Source organism: Salmo salar, chromosome ssa06, assembly GCF_905237065.1.
Source record: "Salmo salar chromosome ssa06, Ssal_v3.1, whole genome shotgun sequence".
In the NCBI taxonomy this organism is placed as follows: Eukaryota; Metazoa; Chordata; class Actinopteri; order Salmoniformes; family Salmonidae; genus Salmo; species Salmo salar.
In genome coordinates, this window is record NC_059447.1 from 60,671,901 (window position 1) to 60,683,977 (window position 12,077).

The window sequence follows — 12,077 nt, forward strand, 5'->3', positions numbered from 1 at the left end:
AGAGCAGCGCCGTGGTCATTTCTCAGGATCGCACACGCAGGGGTCATAATCATCACACCTCACGACGCAGATGGAAATATTCCGGGCTAAACAAAGACCTCAATGCTTGATTTGCCCCCCCATTCCGATCTTCTGCAGGCCATCTATAGGTTCAGAAGTAGTCAGAGCGTCAGGAATGAGTCTGCGTTGGGCCAAAATATGTGCAGCGGGGGGGGGGAACAGCGTTGACGAGAGGAAATGGAACGACCTTGACAAGAAATGCCAGCCCTCAGCCTTCAGACCTCCACCCTCCCCCACAACTCCTCCCTTCCCTATACACACACACACACACACACATTTGAACAAACCAACCCCCACCCACACCAAGTGTACACAACAAGGAGTGCTACAGGAACTGGCTTGCCCTCTCTCACACTCCTAGTGACTCACACTCCTTTAAGTCCTCAGTTGTCACTCCATTAATTAAAAGAGGCTCACACACAGACACACATCTCTAGCGTGGAAAAGCCTACCAGTCTGAGCCCTAATTGTTTTAACAGTCTTGATTGGTTAAATCCACACACCAATTTGGTCTTGAGCTAAAGAGTAAACACCTGATTGTGAATAAATCACTTGGGTCCTACGGGCCCCTCAGTGCCATTCCAGCCCAGACCCCCTCCATGACACCATAGTTCCTCTAAGATCCCCCTTAAAGACAACTAGAGTTGACGGCTGAGGGTTCTGGACAGCAGCTAAGACCACGTAGGTCAGTGCCCTTACCCCCAGGACAAAGAGGAGACCGCATGTTTACTTTCAAATTGTCAGCTGCAGCATAAAAAAAAAACAGCGTCTACTGGAGTAAAAACGTCTCATATCCATGGCAATTAGTCTGAACTGTCTGAAGAGACACACAAATAAATAGTCTATTGACACATGTAAATCATGCATGTATGACTGCTTCACCAATGTGTGCTCAGCTGCTACACTCTGTTCAACGTTTAACAATCTCCAGAGAGTATGTCATCTCACCTCTAACATTTCATTAAACATTCAGTCTGACACATTCAATCAGTCCTAATTCATTTATTTCATTGCGCATGCCAGAAGTGAAGAACTATCATAAATGCGAAATCACATGATTTAAATATAGTAAGAGACCAATATTTACACACCATGACCAGGTGTCTGGGGTTATCCCTCCAATCAAAGGTGACAAATACACCAATCCTGGGCTTCACGGTGATGTGGATTTGGAGAAATGCAGACAAAGGTCAAATGAGCAGCAGCCTCAGAGAGAGAGAGAGAGAGAGAGAGAGAGAGAGAGAGAGAGAGAGAGAGAGAGAGAGAGAGAGAGAGAGAGAGAGAGAGAGAGAGAGAGAGAGAGAGAGAGAGAGAGAGAGAGAGAGAGAGAGAGAGAGAGAGAGAGAGAGAGAGAGAGAGAGAGAGAGAGAGAGAGAGAGAGAGAGAGAGCGCGAAGGACGAAGAGACATGCCGGCACTGGTCCTAGCGCTTCATTAGCTTCTCCCCTCTGATATCAGAGGCTATTAATTATAATGCTCTGCTCTCTCAAATGATGCCTAATCCCCTGCGTGTACAGACTTATTTACAGGCTAAGATGTCTAAGCTTGCTCCGGCCTCTGCAGGGGATCGGGGATGGGGCGGACTGGGGCTGCCAGGTCTCTATGAAGGGATCTATTCAGACAAGGCCTTTTCCCAGCACACCTTTTGGGAGACAGCAGCTCAGTGGGAGACACAAAATGCCGTTCAGCAGGGGAGGAACAATGGGATGATGATCTCTGGCCTACGATTAAAAATAACTTGTTTTACCTGAATGTGGTCAACTTTGAGTAGGCTGACATTGCAAATATTGGCAATAGAGTTATGAATCATCACTGAAACATATACACAATTGATGGGCGAGTGAATTGATGATGAACGCATTCTGATGCCTTTTAATAAATCGTATTGATGGAATAAATGGAAAATCTACATGTGTGCAGTTCTGTAACTACAGTTTGAAGAGACTACATGTGTAATGACTGCTCGTGACCAGCAGAGGCAGCCAACTATAATGAAACAAAGACAAGCGCACACCTGTGGCCAAACCTTTTTCATCTTACTCACTCACTCACTCATTCACTCACGTCACTAATAGCTCACGCCAATGTAAGTACACCTACTTTACAAAAAAAATACTTTAGCAAATAAACCATTTCATAACCGTTACACACTGATGCTTACGTTTCTATTTCATCTCACACGAATACTACCGTTCTGGTATTACAGCGAAGTGTCCTCACTGAGGCATATGGAAACACAGGTGTCCAATTACACTAGCCATTGTCAGCGTGACAGCATGTCAGAAGGCCTTTACAACTCTAGCTCTGGCACCACTGGCAAAGGATACTACGAAACCAAATATCTGATTAGAATAATAAGCATCACCCACTTAAAATTCCCTATCACTCCAAGATGACACGTGTTGACAAGAGTACTGAATCATTCATTCCTTCCAATTAGTGACATGACAGGCCACGGGTCTCATTAACCATACAGAGAGAAAAGGAGGCAGCAAAAATGCTAATGAAATACTTACAAATACGGCATTGGCAGAGAAAGAAAGGGAGGCGAGCTTATTGAATCAAATCCCATTGCAAAAAGGCGGATAAATAAAGTATCTGAAGTGCAAAAGGAAGGAGAGAGAGGGAGAGGCGGCGAGGGGAGAGAGTACACTAGCTACTACATGGTAATTTGATATCCACAAAGTATCTGGCACCGAATCTAGACCAATGTCTTTAGCTTTCAAAGTCTCCGCTCTCATCAATCAACATGCATTCTGAATATTTCAAATCCGTTTTTAGTCATTTACAGCCAATGTAGCCATCTCGCATGGTGGACCTGGCGTGCCTCCAGGGTTGTGAAAAAAAAACAACTCTGAACATTGCTGGGGAAATAAAAACCTGCCTCCACTTATGTTACAGGCTGCAGCAACGACAGCAGCAGCTATTAGCAGGACTCTGAGGATAAAGAACCAGGCTATCAACCTTGTTCCTGTGTTACAGCCTTTCAGAGGTATAGCTCGGGGCAGTTTGGGTTGTCACCCAGAAATTCCTCACTGAGAACCCATACTTAGGGGTGGGAGGTTTGGGTTGTCAGGCCGGCTTTAGATGGCGCAGAGTGATATGCAGCTATCCTACCAGGCCCCTCTGGCGTACACAGCCTCACACATTGCATTTGTGCCCCAGTCTCCACTCCTGAGTCCCGGCTCAAGACCGATAAATCAGTGGCCTAGCCTAGCCGCCTTCCCCAAAAGTCTTAGACAAAGATCCACGGTCCAGCTCCACTCGACCACATTGCTAAGACAAGGCCTCATTACCAGCGCACAAACGACCACTGTCTCGCGTGTGTATGTGCGTGAGTGTGTGCGTGCGTGCGTGCATGTATGTGTGTTTTAAGACCCCCGTCCTGGGTTGGGGAACACAAGGGCAGAGAGGGGCTGTAGGTCTTCCTGTCCATCTCCTCCTTAACCATCCATTCTCATTACAGAACTGGCTACTTGAGAGCCCTTTCTTATCAGCTGTAAATCTGACTGCGAGGAAGGTTTAATGATCTTCAGTGACTTGCTATCACTCCCTAATTTACACCGGGGGGGAAAAAAAAGTACTGACCTGTGAAATGAACCACCATTTTCTCGTCATGTTGCATGACCATGCATGATGACGTTATACAATACAATTAGCTTTGCAGTTTTATTGTCCAAAACAGAGCAAAATGAATTGGCCGTAAAGAAGGAGACCATGATAAACAAGAAATAAATTCAATGATCCAGGTGACATTTGGAGAACTATGGATTTGCCTACTTTCACGATTAGACGCATCACAATCAACGTGGCATTTGAAAAATGCGAATATGCGCAAATTAATCCCTATTTATATGGAATCAGCTCATTGCCCATGCCCTCTCAATAATAATGATTTGAATAATTAAACTTCTATAATTTATAGTCTTTAATAATATCCTTTTCTGGACCCTGACTAATTTGAGAATCTAATTGCAAGCGGTGAAGAAAATTACAATTCCTTCTCGGCTTAAAGATCATCGAGCCCCAACAAAGTCCAGTGAACCGGTGAACAACAGATATACAGCCAATAGATATACAGCCAATAGATATACAGCCAGTAGGTCCATCTCCATATCAGTGCTACAGAGGCCTTGGTCCGTATGTATCAAATGTAGGAGAGCTGATCTAGGATCAACCCCCCCACTGTCCATGTAATCTTATTTATTGTGATCTAAAAGTCAAAACTGATCCTAAATCAGCAACCCTACTCTGAGACGTCTCATACAAACGGACCCAGATGGATAGGTAATGGAGCGACGTAGTGGCTCTGTGTACCTGATACTCGTTGGGCCAGAAGGTACTGACGGCCAGCTCAGCGCGGAGCCATTCCTTCCCGGTGTAGCTGGTCACATTCCAGATGGGATTAGCCATGGGACCTTTGTTGACCTTCACCAGGATGTTCAGCGTCCCGGGGCTGGAGCCATCTTGGGTGTACAATAAGTAGTTGAAGTCAATACAGTGGGTGTCGTTTTCCTTCATTACTGGCAGCTGGATGCGGGCCTTCTCTCCGGCGTCGTGCTGGGAGGAGTCCACCATCATGTAGGAACCTGAGGAGGGATAGAAGAGGAGAGAAGGAGAAGAGAATAGAAGGGGAGAGGAGAGGAGAAGAAGAGAGGAGAAGAGGGGCATTAGAGGGACATGGAGATAAGAGGGACCTAGAGTCAGACTCTCAGCAGCTAAGGTTCTCCACTCCACTGTAAGTGCTCCAATGTTTCTTAGTAACACATTTTTGGGTAAAGACCAAACAAATAGAAATGCTTCAAATAAACAACATTTTAATTGATTAAATACAGTTAGATCCAATAAATGAAAAATGAATATGATAATTTGGGGAAAATTGCCATGTAGAGTTCAGTGCGGGTCATTTAGAATTGATTTAACAAACAAATATCAAATTCAATTCCTATTGAAATCTTTATTATGCATGATTTAAATCCATTTTGCTCATGTGTTATCCCCTTAAGCAAGACATCAGGCCTAGCCAAAGCCTCATTTCACAACCATTTGTCACAAAATCAGTACATCTGTTCACCATTTTCAGGCCTGCCAAAACAATGTCTCCAATTTAACTAGAGTTCTGATGATTCATATTGTACGAGAACTCCGAACCGTCGTTGTGTATTCAGCTCCAAGCAGAGAAGAAGTTCTAAGAAATCTTTTAGGAACCCATCTGGCCGTGTTTATGTGTGCTGGGTTTTTAATGGAGAGGATTCGCTGTGAAGTGGGTGATAATTTCAAGGTGGTCAAATACAAAGAAGCCTTTGGAGTGCAACAGTATATGTTTTCTTGATTTGTGGTACAACAGCTTTTTTGGAAAATTGCATTTACGAATAGCTAATTGTTGAAATGTATATATTTCCAGACCTTTGAAATGGTCTGTGTTCAAAGGCGAGTCTTTGTCCTTGGGAACAAAGGGAGTTTGTCTGTTGGAGGTTTGTTTCAGGAAAAAGGTACAAAAAAAGCCTTCCTCCCCAAAACTAGGCAGTTCACCCTTCCCAATGTCCTGCTCCCTCCCCCTCCCGACAGACCGTTCCAGCAGGGCCAGGCAGTGTATTTTTCACCCTCCCCCGCTAACCCCTCCTCCCACCTCCCTGACGAACCGTTCTAGGCCAGGCAGTGTGTTTCTCATCAAGGTACAAAATAAACATGAGGCCTCAACAACAACAAAAAACGTGTGTCCGTTTCTCTCCCATGCGTTACTTCTTTACGAGAGCGAGATCATCAAGCTTTCACACAAAAAAAACGAAAGAAACGGAACGCGAGCTAGAGCCAAAAGCTGTTGGCAATTCTATTACACACATCTATGATTTTATTTATTTATTTAACTACCCCACTAAAGCTCAAACAAAGGACGTCCAAAGATGAACAAAATCCAGACTTCTTTTTTTTTCCTATTAAAAATCCTTAGACTTTTTTTTCAGAGAGGGAAATAATCATACAGCAATAATAAAACTGGGAGAGATGGGAATTGTTTGCTCAACAGTATTTGAAATCAGCTTTGATTCATGTGGCCTGAAAACAAACAATTTCACCACCTTTCTTCTGTTTATGCATCCAAATTCCAACGTTACCATGATAGCCTGCTATCTCTCTGAATCACACAGCCAGCCTCAAAGCGTGATCCTCCTTTCAGACACGGACAGGTTTGAAAACTGCCCATCATATTAACATACTGTACATGTGCTCTCCTCACATTCTGCATGTGCTCAATTACATGCATTTAAAATATGAACTCAGCCTACATGTATTTATTTCACATCAACCCCGCACTCTCAATAAGGTGAAAGGTGTGTTTAGAGCAACAGTGTTGAAAACAATTTCTGAAGTAGCCCTCGAAGCAGAATAAAAACAATAATAATTTAACTAGGCAAGCTAGTTAAGAACAAACTCGTATTTACAATGACGGCCTTCCCCGGCCAAACTCCCCCCTAAACCGGACAACGCTGTGCGCCGTCTTATGGGACTCCCGATCACGGCTGGTTGTGATACAGCCCAGGATCAAACCAGGGTCTGTAGTGACACCTCTAGCACTGAGATGCAGTGCCTTAGACCGCTGTGCCACTTGGGAAACACCTCAGGGAACCAATTTCTGCCCCTTCCATAGCCACTGGTCTCCAATCTGCATCACAAAGACTATTTCCCAGAGAATGTGAGCAGCTTTAACCCCTATGGCCCTTCCTCGTTGTTGGTTAAACACCTGTTTATCAAACCAGGTCCTAAACGACCTGGCAATCGGGGCCAGGAATAATGCGGCTATGTGAAATGACTAGATGGGGATTCACTGTATCATATTACTCATGAATGGCCTCTTGTGTCTCAATGCAAATTGGTAAGGGTCTCGGTCTTGTAAATATGTTGTCCGTTTTATGATTGATTCCATATTCGATGTCGAGAGAACCACTTAGGCCCCTTAGAATGGCGTTTTTGACTTGAGGTATGATATCCATGACAAACCAAGATCAAGCAAGGGTTAGTTTTTCTCCAATGTGTCTCACCAAAGGCTAAATCTGTTAAATCCATCAATGACATCAAGGCCAAAACCCTTCTCAGATTCATAAGCAGTGTTTTAGGATGCAGCTGGGTCCACTCTTAAACCACGTCTGAAAACACCAGAAACCAGGCCTCCCCTCAACTACCACTTTACAGGAGATTACAAATTTTCCCCAAAAACAACAACCTGCAATTAAGGTCGGGCCAAACCCTGGTGTTAAGTTGAGTACAGTGGTACACTGCCACAAAACACTGGCTTCTCTACAATGTTTGGGGAGCGAGTGCCACAGACTAGTGCTGTGGTGGTATCCGTCTGCAGAGCTCCAGAACATTGGATCTGATAAAGCCCTTGGCCTGGGGAACAGGGGAAGGCCTAAGCCTGTTATCTCACTCAGAGCTCCAATCCTCAGGGCTCTCCCTTTCTCTCACGAACCCAGCCTGCCCTGCTATCAGTCTACATCAACATGGGCCAGATAAACTAGGCTGAAATATGAGATTCTCAAAAGGCGGGGGGGGGGCATTGACAGCTGTGGTGATTTCCCTCTCTGGACCAGTGGCTGATTACATTCTTGATCATAATTCAACATTACACAAATAATTAATTTATGTAAATTCAATTTACTTTGAAAGTAGTTTAAGAAGTGTGAGCCAACGGGTTTATAAAATGGTGTTTTAACGCATCACGTTAGACTTAAGCAAACAAGCACATCATCACTCATATCCGACCCGACACAGACTTTTCAGAATTGAGCTGCAGATCAAAAGCAGATGTTTATGCCTGGTGCCGTTCGTAGTGAAACCCGATAGTCATTCAAAAGCAGAGCCGCTGTGTTCGAGCGAAACGAACACAATCTCCTCTCCTCTTTCTATCAATGTATACAGTTGATCACGAGGTGTAGAAGCAGTGCGAGAGGGGAGAAGAAAAAAAAGACATGTTTGTCTGGAACAAAGGGAAAGCAAGCTAGAAGTCTCTCTGTTAATGCCAGAGCGATCAGATTGTAAGGAAGACCCAACTAAGCTCCTAATAGGCCATATCGCCTGATTCAGACAGGCTTTTTAACACCAGGGAGAGGGAGCTGTGTTTATCTGATGCATCTGGGTTATTCTAATATGGTGATTGGCAGTGTTTGGGAAGCTGCTCTGAAAATGGAGTTTATAGTTACCAACTACTTCACACTGGAAGAAGTTAAGCTACCCTTAAGAAAAATATAGCTTACTTAATAGAAATGACTTAGAAAAAGTAGTGAAAGATTATCATATCTTAATCTGAAATGTCATCGACTACAAATTGCAAGAAGAGATCACTCTGGAGTCAGATGTTAACAGAATGTGTAATTTATCCTATTCAACACAAAAGGAGAGAACTAGGCACACAAGTGAAAATTAGGCAGGTCTGATGTCGAAAAAGAAAGGCCTACTTCACCCATATTTTATTTTAGCAAAAAAAAAAAAAAGAGTGTGTAGTTTCAGTAGTTAGTAGTTAGCTGCACCGCTATATGGCAGAAAAGTAATTAACTACTAAGATTTGAATTTAGTTCAACTACCACCAAGCTACTGCAAAATGTTATTACATTACTAGTTCAACTAAATGTAGTTCACTACTCCCCAACACTAGTGATTGCCAACAGTGTTTAATCAAGAGCTGAAAGTAATGACGGTGGAGCCGGAGCCGAGCTGAACGGCAGTGCTGGCTGAGGCAGAGCAGCACATGAGAGAAACATGGAGCAGTATAGGAGAGACAAGGACAGAGCACCACATCACTCCTCCACAACCAACCAACCTATCACACACACAGAGGTTTCACAGATCTCTACAATCCACTGCTGTCATACGTCGATCCCTTAGACAAACACCCAATGATCCCAGCCCCCCAAAACAACAACAACAAAAAACCACTCTAAAACAAGAGGAAAACTCTAACCTGTTTCTTTTGGTGAGCTTGGTACATTTGTAAGGATCTGATGTGAGCGTATCTAATGTTATTGGATCTGATTGTGAGTTTGAAACAGAGGAAGTAGCATGTCGGGGAAATGTAATTTTAATTGACCATATGGAATAAGTTCATTGGGTGACTAGAGCCTACAGAAAATGTAAATACAATCTTTCAAGGAACTCCAAGATGATGACTACACACAACAACTAGATGCCAGACCACAAACATAAATCCTGAATGGGCATCTCCCAAAGGCTTATTAACAGGCACAACCACAGAGCTGGGCTGGGAAGTTACAATGAAGAAAAAACAGGTGTTAAACAGACGATAGTACTTTACCAACACAACTAACACACCAACCCTCTAAAACTGCAGACGCCTTACATTTCTACTACTTATTTTCTACCCTTCTATCCAATGTTTCGAAAAGCTTATAAAAACAACAATTTGAGAAAGACTAAAAATGGTGAGAACATTGTTGCTAGATTTAGGCGTACAATACATGTACAATAAATGAATGTAACAAGCAATTTACCCTGCTGTTACGCAACTGGGGAGGGGGTGAAAATCATAATGCCAACATTCTGTATAATTTCCTTTCCTATTACTTTACAATTACTCATCCAAAGGTGGAATACTAAAGAAAGGAATATATAAATATATATATATATATATTTAAATATGGCTTTTAGAGTGGATGTGTTTCCTTCACATCAACGTCAGGTATCCAGAGGATGAATGCAGTCCACAAGATGGCTGTCATCAGATTCATGCCAGTGCACAAGATGGCTGTCACCCATCATGGCCTCAACCACTGACAGAACAGTCTTGTGAGTTACAAAGGAAACAGAGAGAGAGCCTGATATGCCAAACAATGACTCCTGCTCTTGCATGGCTTAAAAATCATGGCAATTCAAACCCTGCTATTCCCTATTAGGACTCTCTAATCTAACAGTGCAAAGAAAAGAAAAAAACAATTATTCAGGCTTCACCTTGTTATACACTGCCCTGCCCCACATTAGTGATCAGCCTCTACTGATTGGCAGGAGAGGTGTAGGCCTAACCAAGAGCACCGGTACTCAGAGAGAGAGGCGTGAGGTTTTACACACTGGTGCAGTCAGTGCCGTACACCCACTCAGCCTTTCCAATGGGAGGCTTAATAGACCAACAGGGCCTGACACTGGCACTGGGCCAAGCAAGCCTGAGCCAAGCCTAACCCCACCAGGACCAAATTATAAGCACAGTTCCAAATGAATATTGATCGAGGGAGTCTCAAGCATTTGTTCTTCAGTGTTGAGAATCCCGTTTAGAAAAGTGTTCTTGGACTGAACCTTTCCCAAAATGTCAATCAAACATGGTTTTCAGAGATAAGGAACGGGAGGTTTCTGCAGGGTAAATAGCACTTGTTATCTTGTCATGGAAACTCCCTGATGTGTCTGCTTTTCATCCTCCCTGGCTGAGAAAGTATGTTAAGCTACTTTATGATGAAGCTTATTCCATTTGCGGGATCTGGTTGCTAGCTGGAAAACATTGGAGGCTGATCAAATCATGCTGGAGCTCTATTTGCTTTGTTATGAAGGGGGAGAGTAGAGAGTGGTCCTGCAGTCAACCTCATATCCTTTCACCCATTAAAATGGAGGATCTCAGCTAGAGACTGCCTCGCGTTCTTCTCAGGCAACGGCAATGTGGGAATATTGTACTTAGTCAGTACACTGGTCCCTCCAAACCTTTACAAGACGAGATTTACAAAAAGGTGAGGCTTTATTTCCGCTCACAAGATAATCATTCTATCTGCTTTAGTTCACTCTTGAAGTCATGATCAATGAAACAATCACTTTATTTCATGATCACTGCCGTTGCGTGTTTTCAAACAATAGCGAGTCCCATTAATGGAGCTAATTCCCATTGGTATGGAAACTCATCCCTCCTCTTTAGATTAAAGGAACATCTGCTATACTGTTCGCCGTTCCGTCTCTACCTGAAAAACTCGGTAATTCACCATAACTTGCATACAGTAAACTGGCACCAAGGAACAAATGAAAACAAAAAGACAACATTGTTGGAGGATGACACAGTAAAGACAAAATCTCCTCGGCGCCAGAACTATCAGTGTTTGACATGTGGCTATGCCATTGTGATTTTCTCATGCCATCTGTTAAACACTACAAGTGCAATGTAGTTCTAGCACATAATCCTCCTCTAATGTCTTACCTCACAAAAAGACAACGTAAATATTTCTAAACAAGTTTAAACCAGATATCTCTGGTTTCCGGTCAAGTCGTGTCGTAAAAAGTGCCACCCTGAAGAAGGCAGAGTGATGCCGAAACGTTGGTGGTTTACCCAATAAATAACAGGGAGTTTATATATATATATATATATATATATATATAGAGAGAGAGAGTGAGACTCTATTTTTATAGCTTACAGTAAAAAAAAAGTGCCCAGCCATCATTTTTGGGCCAGACAAATGCTGCTTCATTGTGTAACATTGTAATGGGACACAACCTTTTTCAGACAATCTGCTGATGACCTTTTCTGTTCCCTTGCATGATTAATTACCTAATATCTTACTAAATTGGGAAATTTTGCTGAAAGTGAAATGCTTTAAAATCCTACCCATATCACTCCTGTCTAAAAAAAAAAAAAGTGATTAAGCTGTGTAGAGGTGAATAGACAAGGTCACAGGGCCCACGCTCTCCACTTACCACGCTGCTTTCCCTGATCTTAGTTAAAAACCTGCATTGTGTTGGACAGTCTTCAAAACTAAATATACATTTTTTTTCACTGCCGAGCACAAAGCTTTTTCTCTCTCCTCGTGAAATTAAATGACTTTTTTCTTTCTTCTAATTTGCGAAACGTTGGAACTAAGACTGTATTTTGGGGTAGTAACAAAGACGGAGAAGACGCAAAGCCCTGAGATGAATTTCCTTCTACCTATCCACCGTTTCACCTTCCTTCCTTGTCTCCGAAAAGAGCAGCTGTCTGCAGTTCCCTCATTAGCTCCTCCACTTACTCTGGTGAGTTTACACATTAGCCCAATATTCTTATTCGCT

At 43.0% G+C, this 12,077-nt stretch overlaps 1 protein-coding gene across 18 annotated transcripts in view; it reads right to left on the reverse strand.

Moving 5' to 3' along the window:
* Positions 1 to 12,077, reverse strand: part of ptprk (protein tyrosine phosphatase receptor type K) — a 156,410-nt gene that overhangs the window by 83,899 nt on the left and 60,434 nt on the right. For all 18 annotated transcript variants that reach the window (XM_045720782.1, XM_045720781.1, XM_014205051.2 and 15 more), the window contains one exon: positions 4,377 to 4,648. In XM_045720782.1, coding sequence (XP_045576738.1) covers positions 4,377 to 4,648 — 272 coding nt within the window. The remainder of the gene's footprint in view (positions 1 to 4,376; positions 4,649 to 12,077) is intronic.